The sequence below is a fragment of the Desmodus rotundus genome, chromosome 9, assembly GCF_022682495.2.
Source record: "Desmodus rotundus isolate HL8 chromosome 9, HLdesRot8A.1, whole genome shotgun sequence".
In the NCBI taxonomy this organism is placed as follows: Eukaryota; Metazoa; Chordata; class Mammalia; order Chiroptera; family Phyllostomidae; genus Desmodus; species Desmodus rotundus.
Genome location: NC_071395.1, coordinates 45863200 through 45880964, shown reverse-complemented (window position 1 = coordinate 45880964; position 17765 = coordinate 45863200). Strand labels below are relative to the sequence as shown.

At 55.2% G+C, this 17765-nt stretch overlaps 2 protein-coding genes across 8 annotated transcripts; one reads left to right on the top strand and one right to left on the bottom strand.

The window, feature by feature from the left end:
* The first annotated feature begins 376 nt into the window (after positions 1–376).
* On the top strand, positions 377–4654 carry BEST2 (bestrophin 2). Of its 2 annotated transcripts, none has more exons than XM_024557074.3 (9): positions 377–656; positions 777–871; positions 1641–1874; positions 2014–2168; positions 2488–2565; positions 2730–2882; positions 2981–3061; positions 3246–3400; positions 3847–4654. In XM_024557074.3, the coding sequence occupies exons 1-9, from the start codon at positions 505–507 to the stop codon at positions 4262–4264; spliced, it is 1521 nt and encodes a 506-aa protein (XP_024412842.2). In that variant the 5' UTR covers positions 377–504; the 3' UTR covers positions 4265–4654. The 2 variants fall into 2 exon arrangements, with proteins under 2 accessions (XP_024412842.2, XP_045048468.2); XM_045192533.2 differs by having other exon boundaries at positions 589–671.
* A 1717-nt stretch (positions 4655–6371) lies between these two features.
* HOOK2 (hook microtubule tethering protein 2) lies at positions 6372–16661 on the bottom strand. Of its 6 annotated transcripts, none has more exons than XM_045192572.3 (22): positions 16484–16661; positions 15903–15988; positions 15760–15832; positions 14824–14874; positions 14591–14723; positions 14440–14507; positions 14018–14080; positions 13619–13699; positions 13363–13523; positions 13135–13275; positions 11946–12147; positions 11435–11545; positions 11249–11336; positions 10596–10665; positions 9777–9914; positions 9599–9689; positions 9357–9391; positions 7568–7650; positions 7384–7487; positions 7057–7167; positions 6917–6988; positions 6372–6836 (listed from the first exon to the last, which is right to left on the bottom strand). In XM_045192572.3, the coding sequence occupies exons 1-22, from the start codon at positions 16529–16531 to the stop codon at positions 6687–6689; spliced, it is 2160 nt and encodes a 719-aa protein (XP_045048507.1). In that variant the 5' UTR covers positions 16532–16661; the 3' UTR covers positions 6372–6686. The 6 variants fall into 6 exon arrangements, 4 of the variants coding, with proteins under 4 accessions (XP_045048507.1, XP_045048508.1, XP_024412823.1 ...); XM_045192573.3 differs by having other exon boundaries at positions 7384–7484; XM_024557055.4 differs by having other exon boundaries at positions 16510–16661.
* Between the last annotated feature and the right edge of the window lie 1104 nt (positions 16662–17765).

Here is a 17765-nt window from a genome sequence, read left to right as displayed (position 1 = left end):
GAGACTGGGAGCTAGGGGAGTGGGGGGAGACAGAAGTGGGATATGAGAGGAATGGTGTAGGGGGGCAGTCAGAGCCTTGAAAATCCAGAAAGGGAGGCACTGGGGACTAGGGGCATGGGGGAGGTTTCAGATGGAGCCCAGGTAATGTGGATGGGATGGGATTGAAGACACCGTGGTTAACTCAAGGGTTTGGGCGGTTGGGGCTGGTGAGAGGGGCTGAGGAGGTGGGCACAAGATGTGGAAAGCGAGAGTCCAAAAAAGGGGTGGCCCACGGGAGAAGGTTTGGGGAGAAGTGGCAGCTGGGGGTGGGACGGAGCAAGACTGGGAGGAGACTGGACTGAGGAGGTGGCTGGGCAGGGCGGGAACGTTGAGCTGAATCACCCCATTCCTCTCTACCACCGCCCGCCGTGCCCCCAGCCCTTCCCTCCAGGTCCCCTGTTTGTCGGTCACAGGTGGGGGTGGGGTCTGGCCTCACCTTCTCTGGTCCCACCGGACGGCGCCGCGATGACCGTCACCTACACAGCCCGTGTGGCCAACGCACGCTTCGGAGGCTTCTCGCAGCTGCTACTGCTGTGGCGCGGCAGCATCTACAAACTTCTGTGGAGGGAACTGCTCTGTTTTCTTGGGCTCTACATGGTGCTGAGTGCTGCCTATCGGTGAGGCGGCCGGGGGTGAGCGTGTGGGTCAGAGTGGGCTGGGAAGAGGCCCGGGTGTGGGGCGCCGGCAGAGATTGGCAGCTGAGAGGGCTCACCGGTGACACGCACCCCTCCCTGCAGCTTCGTGCTGACTGAAGAGCAGAAGCGCTACTTCGAGAAGCTCGTCATCTACTGCGACCAGTACGCCAGTCTCATCCCCCTGTCCTTCGTGCTCGGTGTGTTCCAGGGTGTCGCGCTCCCAGTTCCCCATTCCTCCATCCGGAGAAACCCATTCATTCCTTTTGGAGATCCCCCCATGCCTGCCCCCCTGAGAGCCCCCTCAAGTCCAGCCCCACTGACCTCCCTTTCTGTATCCTCTATGCCGGCTGTGGCCCCTTGGCTATCACCTGGTCACAGTGCCCCTTGAGAGAGTGCCAATTCACCCATATGTTTATTCCTGGGCATCTCAGGCACTCCTACCGGTGTCTGCATAAGATTCCTAGTGCCCCCTCCCTGCATCCTGGGCTCCAGAGACCGGACGTCCTCCAGGGACCTCATGAATCCATCCTCTCAAGTCCAGCCTAGGAAGGAAGAATTTCTCTGACAAGTCCCGACCCCCAGCCTCCTTCCCATTGCTCTCTGCCCACGTGGATGATCAGCCTGCTCCAGGACCCTTGACGTAGATCCTGTGCGCAACCCCTTCTCACATCTGTGGCTCAGGGGCTCCCTGCGGCGGGGCCCTGTGCCTTTGCCCCCATGCAGGAATCCCAGCGCCCCATCCCAGGTGACCTCCTAGTAGCCAGGGTAGCCCAGACTGCTCCAGCAACTGTGGCCTCAGGACTAGACCCCCAAGTTCCCACTCCAAGTGGCCCCGCGTGGTCAGAGTGACCAGCCTGCCCCGTGTCGCTGATGCAGACCCTATTTCACTCCTCTTCCCACGACCTGGGCCGCCGAACCCCTGGCCCTAGTGTCCCCACTGAGCCCCCCATTCCTGGCTCTGTGCAGGCTTCTACGTGAACCTGGTGGTACACCGCTGGTGGAATCAGTACCTCTGCATGCCGCTGCCCGATGCCCTCATGTGCGCAGTATCGGGCACAGTGCACGGACGCGACGAGCGTGGCCGCCTCTACCGGCGCACACTCATGCGCTACGCAGGGCTCTCGGCAGTGCTCATCCTGCGCTCCGTCAGCACCGCCGTCTTCAAGCGCTTCCCCACTATAGACCACGTGGTGGAGGCTGGTGAGGCCCGGGGCGGGAAGTAAGGCGGGCTGGGGAGTGGGGAGGGGAAAGGGGGAGGCAGGGCCATGACAGAGGGCTGGGCGTATAACCCCAGTAAGGACGAGACGGTGAGCAAGTAACCCCAACTTCACTCCTCCAGGGTTTATGACCCGTGAAGAGCGCAAGAAGTTCGAGAACCTGAACGCATCCTACAACAAGTATTGGGTGCCCTGCGTCTGGTTCTCTAACCTGGCGGCACAGGCCAGGCGCGAGGGCCGCATCCGCGACAACAGCGCCCTTAAACTGCTGCTCGAGGTGAGTTCACCAGCTGGGTCATTCATCCAAAATACTGGAGAAATTGTACCCCACTCTCCTGGAATTGTGTCAGACGACAGCCTGCCACATGCCTCCCACGAGGCTGATTGGAAACACTCTTACCTAGCAGTCCCTGGTGCGCATCTATCTCTATGGGTCCCCCACCCCAAGTGTACAGTCACCATTAAATAATCTCCCCAGAGCTCCCAGAAGCCATCACTTTCCACCAGGTGGCCAGTCACCTCTGTCCCAAGTACCCACCTTAATCCCCACGTGTGAGCTCACATCAGGCCCCTTCATACCTCGTATCCACCCCCAGGAGCTGACTGTGTTTCGGGGCAAGTGTTCGATGCTCTTTCACTACGATTGGATAAGCGTACCCCTTGTCTACACCCAGGTAACCCCACCATGCCCATTTAGATCCATTGTCAGGTACACTGGTCTCAAGGGGAAACTGAGGGGCAGCTAAGACCCCATCACAGTGACTCCCTATCCTAGCCCTGGTCTCTCCACAACCCCTGAGGCCAGGAGAGCCCTGACTTGGCAGCTGCCCTCCCCTAGGTGGTGACCATCGCAGTGTACAGTTATTTCCTGGCCTGCCTCATCGGTCGCCAGTTCCTAGACCCTGCGCAGGGTTACAAAGACCACAATCTTGATCTGATTGTGCCAGTCTTCACTCTGCTGCAGTTCTTCTTCTACGCGGGCTGGCTTAAGGTGCGTGCCCCCCTCCCCAGCACCACCAGGCTGGGACTCCAGGAGTGGAGTGGGCAGGGGTTCTCAGGTCTCTGCTTATCTCCCTCCTGCCCACTAAGGTAGCAGAACAACTCATCAACCCCTTTGGAGAAGATGACGACGATTTTGAGACTAACTTTCTCATCGACCGCAACTTCCAGGTGAGACTCAGTTGTGACCATTCCCTGGCTTCCAAAGTAGCCCTGGCCCCAACCATGCCACAATTTACCCAGGTGTGGCCTCTGAGCCATCCTTCTCTCTTTGTTATCACACTCCTACCCACCCCATGGTGCCCCGCGCCTTGCTACCCCTCCTCCCCACTTAGTCCACTGTCCGCGCCTGCAGGTGTCTATGCTGGCTGTGGATGAGATGTACGACGACCTGGCTATGCTGGAAAAGGACCTGTACTGGGACACCGCGGAGGCTCGAGCCCCCTACACCACGGCCACAGCCTTTCAGAGACAGCAGCCCTCCTTCCAGGGCTCCACCTTTGATATCACGTGAGCCAATGGGGTGGGCGGGGCCTCTTGAGGAGAAGCTTCTGGCTCTGCAAGGAATGTCTGAATGAAGGGGCTGCGGGGTACCACAACAGGGCTAAGGGCTAGACTCGAGATCTGGGTCTAAGGGCTAAAGTCTATGAGGATAGGGATTGGGGTCAAGGTCTGGGACCAGGCCACTAATTGGAGTCAGAGATAAGGGCTAAGGTGTATGAAGACTGGACATTTGGCCAGAGGCGATACGATGCCGCAACTAAGGCTTTGAGGACTAAATTTGAGCAGAGCCAGAGCCAAAGGATAAGGGCAGGCCCTCCAGTGAGGGGTCAAGTTATTTTGGGGCAGGTAAGACAAATGTGTGGGTGGAGCTAGGAAAAGCAGGCCTCTGTCTCAGCTCTTTCAACCAAGGAGAGGGGCAAGGTTGCAGTGCTGACCCGCTGTTCGTGCCACAGGTTGGCCAAGGAGGACATGCAATTCCAGCGGCCCGATAGTGTGGACGTGTCGCTGGGCGAGGCGCCTATTGACTTTTTGCAGCGCCTCCTGCCGGTAGGCACGGGCATGGCCACGGGAGGCCTGCTGGGCCGGCGACTGTCTTTGCTGCGCCGCAAGAACAGCTGCGTGTCGGAGGCATCAGTGGCCGCCAGCTGCACGAGCGCCCTGGATGGCGCGGCCTCGGAGTGCAGCTGTGGGGACCTAGTACTGGACTCCAGCCTTCGAGAGTCGGACCTTGAGCCCTCCACTGGGCCAGAGCCGCCAGCCCCTGGACCTGCTGCTGAGCCCTTCACCACGATGCCCATGCCGGGGCTCCGGGGGCCCGCTCCACCCTGGCTGCCCAGCCCCATTGGTGAGGAGGAGGAGAGTCTCGCCTGAGATTCTCGGGCCCGGGCCCCGGGTGCCCAAGAACAGGGAACCAAGACCCACACCGCACCCAGGCAGCAGTAGGGGTCTGCATAAGCCACCTGTGGATTTCACCTGCTGGTTTTTGACCAGTTCCTGCTACCTGTGCTCCTGCCTTCACATCTGTCCTGCATCTCCTGTGGGCCAGGCACTGGGCTAAGGGTGGGGGATTCTTTCAGCTGCTGATCAGCTCATCCTTCCCACCAGCTCTACTTCCCACCCCGTACTGCCTGAGAGGCCTCTTTCAGTGTTTCCTGCCTTTATTGTTTCCCTAAAATGGGATGTGAGTGCCTACATCTTTGAATTATGAGGATGGTAATGAAATGATAGCTTTAAAGTGTGCAGTACATAATAGGTACTCAATAAAATGTTAGTGGTTTCTACTTTGTTAGCATGACTTTTCCTGCCAGGCATTGTGCTAAGTCAGATCTGAGAAATTGTCCAGGTCATCTGATGCCCTGATACTTCTCAAACTCTGCTCTCTGAAATGGCCCCATCAGTGCGCACGACTTTATCCATTTATCAATGTACCAGTCACAGTCCCAGGACCACAGCTTCCTCTTATCAGCCTTGATTTGTGGTTCTGCAAACAACCTCTCCACCCCAAATCCCTGAATTTTCAGATACCCTTTTAGTGCTCCTGGTCTTAATTCAATCATGTGCCAATGACTCCTGTATTTAGAAGTCCAGCCATTTCTAGACCCATAGATCCAACTGTCTTCTCCATGTCTCCATGTGGGGATCTCCCAGGCATCTGGGACATAACATGTCCCTGAACCAGCTCCCTATTGGGTCCCCAGCCTCTCTTTGTTGGCTTTGTCCTTCCAAATAATGAGGCCAAACCCTGGAGTCATTAACTCCTCTCTTTCTCTCACCCCTCCACATCAACCCAGCAGCAAATCCCATTGGCTTGGTCTTCAAATTGTATCCAGACTCCAGGCATTCCCCCTTCCTCTAGGGCCCCCACCATGGCTAGAGACCCCACTGTCATACACCCACCCAGCTGGACTAGTAACTTCTGTCCTTGTCTCCCAGCTCTGGTCCCAACACCCCAGTCAATTCTACCCACAACAGCCAAAGGGAGCCTATGAACACCTGAATCAGGTAACATCCTTCCCTTGTTTAGAACCCTCCCTGACTCTCACTTCACTTAGAATAAAAACTTAAGTCTTCCACACAGCTCAGGAGGCCCTGAACAATCTCCCTGTCTTCGTCTCCTCCCTTCTCCTCTCTGACTCTACACTGCCCCTCTAACCCACCAAGCAAGGTCTCATCTCAGGGCCTTTGCACATGCTGTTCCGTCCAGCTGGATTGCTCTTCTCTAGACATCTACATGGCCCCATCGTCCCTTCTCTCGGGTCTCTATTTAAGTTATGTCACTTCCTTGGTAAGGTCTTCTCGTTGCTGGCCTTTTATTAAAAATTACCACCTCCAGGAGCATTTGAGATCTTGCTCTCCAGCGTGTTGTTAATTTGGCTCAAATACTTTAAAAATATATATTTTATTTATCTTTAGAGAGAGAGGAAGGAAGAGAGGGAGAGAAACATCCATGTGTGAGAGAAATATGGATCAGATGCCTCTCGCACGCCCCCAACTGGGTAGGGGCTTGGGCGCAACCCAGGTATGTGCCCTGACCGGGAGTCAAACCGGTGACCTTTCAGTTTGTGGGATGACACCCAATCCACTGAGCCACACCAGTCAGGGCTGGCTCAAATAAACTTTCATCAAAGTTCAAAAAATAAAATCACCACCTCCCAAATCCACCTCTTGCAACCCCATCACTTCTGCTTGCTTTATTTTTCTTTATAGCACTTCTCACATCAAACTTTTATCTATTTCCTTTACTGTGTCTGTCTTCCTTCATTGGACATAACAGCTTCATAAGGCAGGGATTTTTGTCTGAAGCGTCTTCAAAACCCATCACACATGCACAATTACACAAACACAGATATGATTCTCACCCCTCACTGGGTGATATCACTTACTCACACTTTAGTGAGACCACAAGCCAGGCCTTTCTTAAAAGCAGTGGTTTGAATCCCTGGCCCATCTTCTTCCCCTCACTAGAGTTCAGCCAGAATAGATTGAAAGTCTTTATTATTTTTCTTCTCAAATATAAAATCACTCTTTCTACCCTGGCAGCTCATTAACTCCAGGGAGAATATTAAGGATAAGAATCACATTGCTAAAAAGAACAGCCCCGTACCTGCCTCCCACCATGTCCTGTACCCTTGTTTCATTTGGGAGAAGAAAAGGCACAGGTCATGACCTCAAGGCTCTCAAGCAGCTGACCCAGGCATGATGCTGGGCCCCAGGGCAGTTGGGGGAATCCAGAGGGAATCCAGGGTGGATCAAGCCCTGACTGGCTGGGCAGGTGGCAGGATCCTGAGGTACGTCAGTGCTTGTCGGTGGAGCGCATGTTCAGGGATGCTAGGCGTCCCAATGGTCCACGGCGAGCATTGGTGGCCAGGCGCTGCTGGGCCAGGAATGACTGGGCATGGGCGGGTGCCCGCTCTTCCCCTGCTCGTTGCTGTAAGGCCATGCCCTGCAGGGAGGGGTGTGGTTGACATCAGATGAGCCCAGGGGATACCCCCAACACTCCAGCCCTGGTGATGGTACACTCACCATATTATACCAGGCACTGATGAGCAGCTTTTCTTCCTGCTCCCGCTGACTTCGACTCTTCTCAAAGTCCATCTGCCAAGGAGGCAACAGTCAAGGGCCTGGATGTGCTGAGGGCAGTGAGAAGTGATGAGGGCACCCACCTCCAGGTGCCGGATTCGGACTTCCCGCTCCCAGAGCTGCGTCCTCAAGGTATGGAATTCCGGAAGCGCCCCCCTGGGTGGCCGCTGCTTTGGTTCCAGGGTCTGTATGACCTAGGGGTTGGGGAAGACACAGCCTTGGCTCTGGCCTCACGGGTTGTTCAATGCATTGGGGTATTTTAAGTGTGAGAACTCATGGCCGTGGTGGAGAAGTCTGTGACATGATGTGGTATGACAGGTGTGGAGGTGGGGAGCAAAGATGTGCAAACTGGTAGGAAGCGTGACCCAATGAGGCAGCAACCTGGGCAGAAGGTCACTCAGCATCCTCACCGTGCGTGCCTTGTCCACATAGCGACGGTACCGCTCCTCCATGGCCCGCAAGTCTGTATCCTTCTTCTGCAGGCTGTCCTGAAGCTCCTCGATACGCCTGGCTGCTGCAGGAGCAAGGTGGTCTCTCAGCTCCACGTCAAGCTCAGGTCTCCCCCCACTCATCTCAATGCCAAACCCCACTTACTGCTGCTGTCAGCAGGTGGCTCAAGCTCCTCAATGTACTCACGCTTCCGCTGCAGCTCCAGATCCGCCTCATGCAGCTTCTGCCTGGGGGCAGGGGACAAGCAGTGGTGGTGGTTACCAAGGCATTCCCAGCTGGCTAGAAGTGCCCCTGCACGGCCACAGAGACCTCTGTGCCTGCCTCACAAGCACAGGGTTTGTGTGCTTTGGCCCCTCCACCTCCTCCACCACCAGAGCCACAACCCTCCAGCCCCCTAGTCAGGTGGCCCCTGGGCCAGCCCCCCATCTATCCACTTCTCCTGTTCCAGAGGTCACATGCTAATCTAGCCACCTCTACCCCTTGCCAGCCTCTTCTATTCTCAACCCTTCAGTACCATTTTCCACACAGCAGCCAGCGATCTTTCTAGAATACCAATTTCTTACAACAAAAGAAAATGCTACAAGATTTGATAACATCCCTGTAGGTGACACTATTATCATGTATTGAACATGAAACATAGTATAACATCTACTAGCTATGTCCACTGAAATGACCAAGGCATGTGCCCTCTGAGCCACCAATCACACTTCTGTGATATACTTGCACACAAGTGAAACAATGCATATGCAAGGTGTTACACTTTGTTGCTTTGTTTGAAATTGCAAATACCTAGAAAGAATGGGTTAAATACATTATGATATTCACAAAAAATGCTAGCCTTTCTGGACAATAATTCTACAGGAGAATTAAGCACTAATGCTTCCAGGTAACCAGCATCTGTAAGGAAATAACTTTTTCTGTACTCTGGGTCAGACTCAGCTACATTCCATCGTTGGCCAAAACTGAGAAAACAACCACTCAAATCATTTCCAGTGAGGCCTAGTTTCCCCCATGGACCCCAGTTAATACAGGCTGTTATATTCATAAAAAAGAATGGCTGTTCGTTTGTAGAAATTTCCCTGTCATTTTAAGTAGGAAAAGCGAGTGCGGGCTAGCATATATTATACTACCTTTTGTGTAAACAAGAAATGAAAATAAAAATCTACATTCATATTTATTTGCATTTGTTTTTAAAATTCTGGAAGGAGAAAAACTCTGTAAAGTAAATGATGGTCTAACCATTATGCTGTACACCTGAAACTAATACAAAATATTAAATGTAAACTGTAATTGAAAATAAAAAAAACTCTGGAGGGATTCCCATAACAAATGAATAGGAATGCAGTGGAGTAGGGTGGGAGCTGAGCCAACTGCGGGTTCAGGGAGGTACACATTTTGGTTTTTAAACTACAAATGTGATCACTATTTAAAATAGTTTCTTTCTTTTTTTTTTTTTTAAGATTTATTTACTTAGTTTTTAGAGATAGGGGGAAGGGAGAAAGAGAGGTCAAGAAACATCATTGTGTGGGAGAAACATCAGTCAGTTGCCTCTCACACACCCCCAACTGGGAATCTGGCGGGCAACACAGGCATGGGCCCTGACTGGGAATTGAACCAGAACCCTTCCGGTTTGCAGACCAGCACTCAATCCACTGAGCCACACAAGCCAGGGCTAAAATAGTTTCTTTTTTAACATTGTAAAAAGTAAAAGGCTACTGTCACTTTCAACAAGGCAAGACTACCTTGCTGAGATTCCCTCAGCAAGGGAATGTGGCTCTCCCATGGCTCCCCCAAAACAGTCTTTACTGCTTCCCTTGGCCTTTAAGACCCAGATCTAAACCTTCAGTCTGTATTTCCACAAATGACTCTGCACACCCCACACCTTTGCTCCAGCCTCCCTCACCACCAGGAGTGCCATCCCTCTGGGACTCACAGGTGTTCCTGTAGCTTCCTCTTCAGCAGGACGGACTGGAAGAGAGAAGAGGCATGGGGTGAGTGCCTCTTCTGGGGTGTCCAGAGGTCCCAACCACTTCCCGGGGTAAGGGCAGGAGTGTCACCCTGGGATCATGGTACTTACAATGGACTGCATAGGGCATCAAGCAGCAAGTGGGGAGAGAAAAGAGGGTTACTGGGGGTCAGGAGGCAGGGCCAAGCAGGAAGGAGGTGGGCACTCACGTCCTCCTCGGTCTTGCCCCCCTGCTCCTGCAGTGCCTTCTGTAGGTCCTCCACCTGGGCCCGCAGCTCTAACAGCTGCTGCTGGTTCAGCCTGCGGGGGTGGATGGCCGCTCAGTGTCTGCGCCCGCCCTCGGCCTGTCTCCACGCCTGCACCTAGCTGCCCTCCAACTGTCCTCACCGGTGCTGTGTCTCCAGCCCGTGGCGGGCGCGGTTGGCCTCCTCCAGGTGGCGCTGCAGCTCCTCCTGCCGCTCGCGATCGGCCGCCTCCTGCTGGCACAGCCGCTTGTTTTCCAGCTGCAGCCGCAGGAGCGTCTCCCTGCGGGCCGGAGGGAGTTGAACAGAGCTGGAGACCAGTCACCCCGCTGGCCCGGTGTAGGGTACTAGGAAAGGGACAGAGCCCTAGGGAAGAGCCCAGGCAGACCGTGGGGTAGGACTAATCCTGAGAACTGGGCCTAGGTGTAGTGAGCGGAGTTCTGTGTAACCCAAGTGGGCAGGCCTATGAGCTGGGCCTAGGGACGGAGCCAGGCAAGAGCGAGGGTACAGGAACTGGTTTAAACACTGGGGAAGGGGCTGCGGAAAAGCTAGGCGTAAGCTAAGACGCAGAAATGGGAAGAGCTGGGGAGGGAGAGCCCATCTGAACAGGGCACAGGGTACTGAACCTAGCAGGAGCTACACAGAGGACAGGGCTGTGCCCTGGGGGGTCAGGGCCCGATTGAGGCAGGGCTGGGGCATAGGACTTTTTGTGGCTACTGGAGCCAGATGGATTGGGCCTAATTTGTGCCCTGAGGATGGATCCTGGAGAGGAAAGACACCAATAGGGCTACAGCCTGGACAGGTAAGAGCAGAATTATGAGTGGGTGGGCCTAGGAGCCCCCCTAGGACTTGGAAACGGAGCCAAGCTGGCTGGGCTCTGATAGATACCTGCACTGGGGGCAGGGCTGAGGGTGGGCACTGGCAGGCCAGGGTGGGGCCAAAGTTCTGAGTGACCCCAGAATACCTGAGCTCCGCAGGTAGCATCTCTGCTGCTAAGTTTTCCACAGCCGGTGAAGTGGGATCCAACGAGGGGTCTGAAGAATATGAGATAAGAAAAGTTTTCAGGTAGCTGCACAGCTCAGGATCCCATCCCCAGGATCCTTTTTCCAAGAATCATCTTTTTTTTTTTTTAAGATATTTTAAATTTATCTTTAGACAAAGGGGAAAGGAGGGAGAAAGAGAGGGAGAGAAACATCAAGGCATGGTTGTCTCCTGCTCACCCCCAACTGGGACCTGGCCTACAACTCAGGCATGAGCAGTGACTGGGAATCGAACTGGAAACCCCTTGGTTCTCAGGCCAATGCTCAATCCACTGAGCCACACCAGCCAGGGCCCAAGAATCCTCTTTGAGGGCTCAAGTGTGGCCAAAAGCCTAGCCTGACAAAAGCCCCCACCCCCACCCCCACCTGATAAGAAGTCCTGATGCTTGGACACACCCCGAGCTCAGGAGGACAGCACCTGCCTTCTGTTGGCCCTCATAACCTTTCCCCAGTAGTGTCCCTCCAGCATGGCCTAGCTCTGTTCCCAGCCTAAATAAGCCCAAGACACTGCCTCGTCTGCCTGCCCTAACGGCACCCCCAGGCCACACACACCACCTGGGATGGGCCCCAAACTCACCAGCCTGGGTGGGTCCCCGAGGCTGCAGCTGGGCGCAGCGCAGCTCCTCATTGGCCTCCCGCAGTGAGTCCCGCTCGGCCATCAGGCGCTGGAGGGAAGGGGTTTGAGACACCACTTGAGGCCCACTTAAGTGGGCTACCCCATGATGAGTAAGGCAGGGCTTGGGTGGTAAGACCTCAGCCTCACCTCCTTCTCCTTTGTCACGGACTCATACTTTTCCTCCAGATTGCGACACTCGAATAGCCATTTCTCAGCTTTCATGGCCTCCTCCTGCCACTGGCCCTGCAGTTCCTGAACCTGAACAGAGGGGAGGTGTGAGGACCGCAGAGTGGGAAGGAGGGGCAGGGACTTGTTTCAAGTTAAAGGGGAGAGGCCAGAGGACCCAGCCTCAAAAACTTGGAGGGTGGAGCTTAAGATGAGGGGCGTGGCCTAAAACCTAGAGAGAAGCTGGCCTGCCTAAAGGGTGTGACTTTATATATATATATGTGTGTGTGTGTGTATATATATATATATATATATATATATACACACACACACACATATATATATAAACAAGAGAGAGCACTCATCTCCGAGGGGCTCAGCACCACGTGGAGGGTCCCCAAGGTGAATGGAGCAAGCCATGGGGGCCCCTCCATCCCTGCTCATATACAGGCACAGGATCCCAGGCTCCCTGGCACCGCAGCCCTTGCCGTACCTGTCTCCGTTGAGCCTCCAGTTGGGCACGCAAAGAGCCAGCCCTGCGCAGCTCCTCCTCTAGCTGCCGCGTGCGCTCTGCGTGGCCCGCGTTGCGCTCCTCCAGCTGCCGCACCTGCCGCCGCAGCTCTCTGAGCTCTCCCAGGCGGCGCTGGCAGCTGCTCAGTGTGGCCTCCAGCTGCCCAGCACGCTCGGAGGACTGCCTGGGGGAGGGGGCAAGTGCGGAGAGATGGCTGGGGTCTGAAGTCAAGGTTCAGCTGGGATGTGAGGCCCTTAAGGCAGAAAGGGTCATGTCAGCCTGGGGGCATTTGAGTTTGGGATGGTGGGTCTTGAAGGTTAGGGGTCATCCTGCATCTGGTGCTGTTGGGGTCATTAGGGAGCATAAAGGGAGCCTAAGTGTCGGTGCTAGCCAGAGTCATACTCAGGGATACTCAGGTGTGGGATTGTGGGGACAGAGAATGGCTGTAGTGTTATGGGGAGAATGATGGGGCCCAGAGGGATCAAGGAGCCCCCAAAGACGCTTTTAGTCATGAGGATTGTGGGGTCAACGTGGGCACTGTGGGTGCAGGGGCAATAGAGGGGTCATGGGGGAGCTTTGGGGTCAGAGCACTATGGGGTCCTTGAATTTTAACATTACAGAGGTGCCATGGGGTCACAGGGGAGACCTTTGAGGTTACAGAAGGCACAGTGAGTCAAGGGGGTGAGTGCTGCGGGGGCACACCAAGCACCCTGGGGTTACTGGGGTGCTATGGAGTCATAAGAAAGTACAATCGTGTCATGGGGGCACAGTAGGGGTTACAAGAGATGGCAAGGTATTGCACCGTTGGGTCCCGGAGGACACCATGGGATCCTAGAACATGATAAGACCCAGAATGGTGCAGTGGGGTCCGTGGAGAACTGTGCAGGGTCCTCGGCTTGCTGGGGGATGCTACAGGGATGCTATGAGGCCTGGGTGAAATAATGTGGGATAACAGGGGGACACTGGGGAGGTCCTGGGGGACACACCATGGATCCAGGGGGCCAGCGAACACAGCAGAGTCCAGGTAGTGTGTGAGGTTCAGATGGCACTGTGGAATCTGGAGGGTATTATAGGGATCTACTGGGCATTTCAGGGTTACAGAGGTACTTGGCATCAGAAGGGCACTCTGGCAATGGGGTGTGTGGTGGAGACCCAGGGACCCACCACTCACCGCAGCTCGTCCATCTCATCCTTCAGGGTCTGCGCCTCCTGGGCCAGGCTGGTCAGTGCCTGGTTCCGCTGCTGCAGCTCAGCCACCTCCCGCTCCAACTCCATGCATCGCAGATGATCGTCCTCCCTGCCGTTCTCCAGCCTGGGGGTGTGTGAAGGTGGGCACATGAGGGGACTGCACCCACCGCAATCCCCTGGCCTGCCTGGCCCCAGCCCCAGCTGCCCACACCTGTAGTTCTCTTCCTGAAGCTGCTCCAGCTGGGACTGTAGTAGCAGCAGCTTCTTGGCAGTGAGGCCCGTGGCCACCTCACCCTCTGACTGGCCCACCTGCTGCCGCAGCACTGCATTCTCCTGTGCCAGGCTCTGCTTCTCCTCTGACAGGAGCACCAGCTGTGGGCAGTAGGTGCAGTGAGCTAGAACTGGGAGGGAGCGTTGCAGGTAACCCTACCCTGGAAGCACCAGTGGTCCCCCCACCTCAGCCGCACCTGCCGCTCCAGGTCCAGACAGCGCTGCCGCAGCTCATCCCCCTCATCAGCCTCCTCACTCAGAAAGTAGTACCTGCGGGACTGATGAGAGGGGTCGGGGGTAAGGAGGGGCAGGGAACTCAGGAATCCAGGGGAGGAGACTGGAGGAAGGAGGCTGGGATCTCTAGGGGCAGAGAGGAGGAATCCAAGAAACCCTCAGGATCTAAGAAGAGAAGGCTGGGACCCCAGGGTACTGGAGGAAGGTGATTCAGGAACCCTGGGGAACCGTCAAGGAAAGAAGTTAGGACCCTGAGGGATGAGGGTAGTTTTCAGAATTAAAAATAAGCCCTTCCTGCTGTTAGGCAGCCCTGAGAATCAGTAATGGGGTCAGGACCCTGACCAGGCCCCCCAAACCCTTACCTGGCTGTCAAAGTTCCCATATGTCTCCGGTGACAAGGTATCAGGGGTTTCTTTGGTCAAGAACTGGAGGGACATGGGGTGGCACTGAGATAAGCTGGGTCCTCTGAGGGCAGCCTTCAAGGCCTCCATGATCCATCCTGAGAACCTCTCCATCCCCCTGTCCACAAAGCCATTTCTCCCCTATATCCCCAGTCTGAAGGCTGCCCCCTACCCCCTGCCATGTGTCCAGCACACAAGGAAGCCTGGTCCTTTGATTGTCACAGAGCTAGACTGAGACTTAGAGCTGGGAGGAGCTGGCAGGCACGAGACAGGGAAATCTGGCTAGCTGACTTCCAGGCAGAACCCAGACCATACCAGGACAGAGCCTGTGCCCAACTGCCTCTGTCCTGCAGCTCCTTGCCACGTTGGGCACCCCCACCTACCTCCTGGATGGCTTCCATCACCACATGCTGAACTGACTCCTCCAGCGTCATAATTCTCTGGATGTGCTCTGGGGATCAAGGTTAGGGATACTGAGACCTGGGGAGGAGGATTTCCTTAGGTCTTCCCTTAAGGACCCTGTAACCCCCATACCTTGCTTTTTCTCACAACTGATGGCACAACCCAGCACCAGCTGAAGAAGCTTGCCAAGCTCTCCGGAGTCTGAGAACTGGCCAATGAGGCTCACATCTGGGAGATGCTGCTCCAAAATGGGATGTCCTAGGACCTGAGGAGGGGTGGGAGGAGGGGTGAGTGGCTGGGTATCAGGGGCTTACAGACACTTCTCCTCCCAATACGGCCCCCTAAACCCCTTTACAGTTACTCACACCCTGGGAGTACTCCACCAGGCTCTGTAAGATCATCTTCAGGTTGCCGACCTGAGGAGAGACAAGGAATTGTGTCCAGGGTCCCAGAGCCCCCAGAATGGGCCAGGCGGCACTCATCCTGAATCTATTCCATTCTTTATTTCCATCTCCCCTGCCAAGTCCTGGTCATCTTATCCTGTTTCACCTCATTCTCTGTCTGAATGTCCCCTCTCCTAGGCCTGATCTCTCTGGCTGCTTGCCCTTTTTATCCACTTGCTCATCTTGTTCACATGTTCCCAGAACCCAATCACTTCTCACCACCTGCCCCCCCCCAACATTTTGCCCTAGACATCTCTCCCCCATCTCTCCCCTGGAGTACTGCACCAGCTTCCTGTCTCAGCTTCCACTCTCCATTCCTCTCCAAGCAGTCAGGGGAAGCTTTTCTAAGCCCAAGCCAGGTTGTGCCTTTCCTCTGCTAAAACACCTTCTTGACTTTGCACAGCACTTAAAATAGAATCCACCTCCCTTGCCAGGCCCCTGATGACCTCACATACCATTCCTTTGCTTTTTGTTCTGACTCAATCACACCAAGCTTATCCCCAACTCAGGGCCTTTGCATCTGCTGTTTCCTAGCGTGGGATACTGTTCCTTCAAATCTTACATCAAGATCAGCCCATTTGGGAGTAACCGTCCACCAACCCCCAGTTGTTCTCACTCATGGCCTGCTTTATTGTCTATACAACTTATTGCCATTGGTAGTTAACATTTATGTTTATGCATGCAGGTTTTTGTTACTCCTTGCTGCTTGCCCAGGCCTGCTCAATAGATGAATGAAAGAATAAATAATCTGCTGATCACAAGACATCTGTCCCTCTCCCTAACCAGGTCTATCACCCAGGAAATATGTCTAGCTGACCCTTCCCTGATCATTCTTCACCAGTCAAGTCCACCTGTCACCTTCATTCTCCAGTTGGGACCTGGGTCCTCTGAGATGCGCTGGAGCCAGGCCTCGTTGAACCAGGAAGGGTCTCTGGGGGTGAGAAGGTGAGATGAGCTGCTGGGGGACTTTTGGGGGGACCCTCCCGCTCAGCTCCACTCACATCTGGTTCAGCACATAGGCTATGGCCAGGCCACTGCTCAGGTCCTGAGGGCTGGTACAGGGGAGTGGGACGTGGAACGTCTGCAACTGTGGGGAAGAGGAAAGCGCAACAAGCAGCGTCAGGGCCTGGGATCACTGAACCACTGCCCTTCTGAAGACTTTTACGGTCAGGAGAAACCTCACACGACTGAATGCGAACGGTTGAACAGGAACTGGCCTGTTGCTCCCCAAGTCCTTGGGAGAGTGACCTCTGCTCAACTGGGACCAGAGGGGGCGTGGCCTCACTTCACCTCTGTCCTACAAACATCCCGCGACCTGGTCAGGGCGGAACCAAATCACTTGGTCCCCACAGGCGATGCGTCACGAGGCCAGTTCACCTGTGCCATCGTCCCACGTGACCAGCCACGAAGAGGCGGGACCTCACCTGTCCACGCAGACCTTCTATGTGACAGGGGCGGGTGCATAGGCCAGACTCCAACGGCCCAGCAGGCCGACGACCCCCCGTTCCTCCTCCCAGCCCCAGGATGGAAAGGTGAACCGAACCCAGGCCGGGGCTCCCGGGAGAGAAGAACGGGCGCATACCTGTCCTGGCCCCACCCCCGACCTACCCAGGTGAACAGAGACCCGCATAGCTCAGCCTTATCCACGCTCATGGCTCGATCGGATTCGACCCCGACCGCCGAGCGCCCCCACAGCAGCCGCCACCAGATCCGTCACCAGCGAGCGTCCGCAACCTCGACCTCCCGCTCGGCCTAGAGTGCCGCCCCACCCCGCCCCCTGGACGCAGGCCCCGCCCCGGACACGTGATCTCCTCCCGGCGCCCGCTCAGGCTTCCAATACTGCCATTTTGGATCCGGGCAGTGTTCGGGCGCCCGCCCTGCCGCCAGGGGACGGTCTGGGACACCTTTGTGCTTCCTGCCTCCCCCGGCTCTAGGAGAGTAGCAGAGATCTCAGGATCGGTCCTCCTCTTCTGAGCCGGAACTACCTCACTCTGTCATACAGGCTGAAAGAAACTCTGCTGTCTAATCCCTTTATAATCGGAGACTTGATCTGCGCCGGGTAGGGGAAGGCCATTACACATCCTTTGGATTTGGAGGGAGGATCCTGCAACGGGCTCTGTCTTCCTGGTGAAGATGACTTGGGAGTCTTGCTCCCGGGTAGATAGATGAGGGGACATAGATGAGATCCTAGGTGGAAGGCTGGATTATTCAGTCAGACATTTGTCCTGGGTGATAGACACATTTGCCCAGCCTGGATCCGTCCTTCACTTGAGCTTTCCCGCGCCTTCCCCTCCTGAAGCCCGGAGCTGAAGTCCTCCGGCTCAAAACCCGGACCAGGCAGCTGGGGTCCCAGGGGCCCACAAGGGGGCGCTCAGACCGCAGGAACGCAGCCTACTGGGGGGGGCTCAAAGGAAAATGATAACAAGAGCAGTTAATAAAATCGCATTCACCATTTATTGAGTGCCTACAGTATACAGTCCCTGAGCTTCACGATTCAAATGTATAGGTAGCTGCCCTGACCGGTGTGGCTCAGTTGATTGGGTGCCGACCAGCAAAGCAAAAGATCGCAGGTTGGATTCCTGGTCAGAGCACATGCTTAGCTTTGGGGGTTCAGTCCTCCCCGTCCGGGCGCCTACGAGAGGCAACTCATCGATGTTTCTCTCTCACGATCAATGATTCTCTCCCTCTCTTTCTTCCTCCCTTCCCCTCCCCCTAAAAATAAATAAATCTTTTTTTAAGCAATAAATAAATAGGCGTCTGAAATCTCCCCAGGACTCTGGGTGGCAAGTGGTGTTTTGATTCCCGGTTCACACGCAAGGATACACAGATCCTGGGTGGACCCAGCTTTATTTAGGAGGAGGGAT

Coding starts and splice junctions, on each gene's coding strand:
- BEST2 (XM_024557074.3), top strand. CDS start 505: ATGACCGTCACCTACACAGCCCGTGTGGCCAACGCACGCTTCGGAGGC. Junction 3,062..3,245: donor TCATCGACCGCAACTTCCAG/GTGAGACTCAGT, acceptor CCGCGCCTGCAG/GTGTCTATGCTGGCTGTGGA. Junction 3,401..3,846: donor GGCTCCACCTTTGATATCAC/GTGAGCCAATGG, acceptor TTCGTGCCACAG/GTTGGCCAAGGAGGACATGC.
- HOOK2 (XM_045192572.3), bottom strand. CDS start 16,531: ATGCGGGTCTCTGTTCACCTGGGTAGGTCGGGGGTGGGGCCAGGACAG. Junction 14,875..15,759: donor GTCCCAACTGGAGAATGAAG/GTGACAGGTGGA, acceptor GTCTCTCCTCAG/GTCGGCAACCTGAAGATGAT. Junction 11,546..11,945: donor TGGAGGCTCAACGGAGACAG/GTACGGCAAGGG, acceptor CCCTCTGTTCAG/GTTCAGGAACTGCAGGGCCA.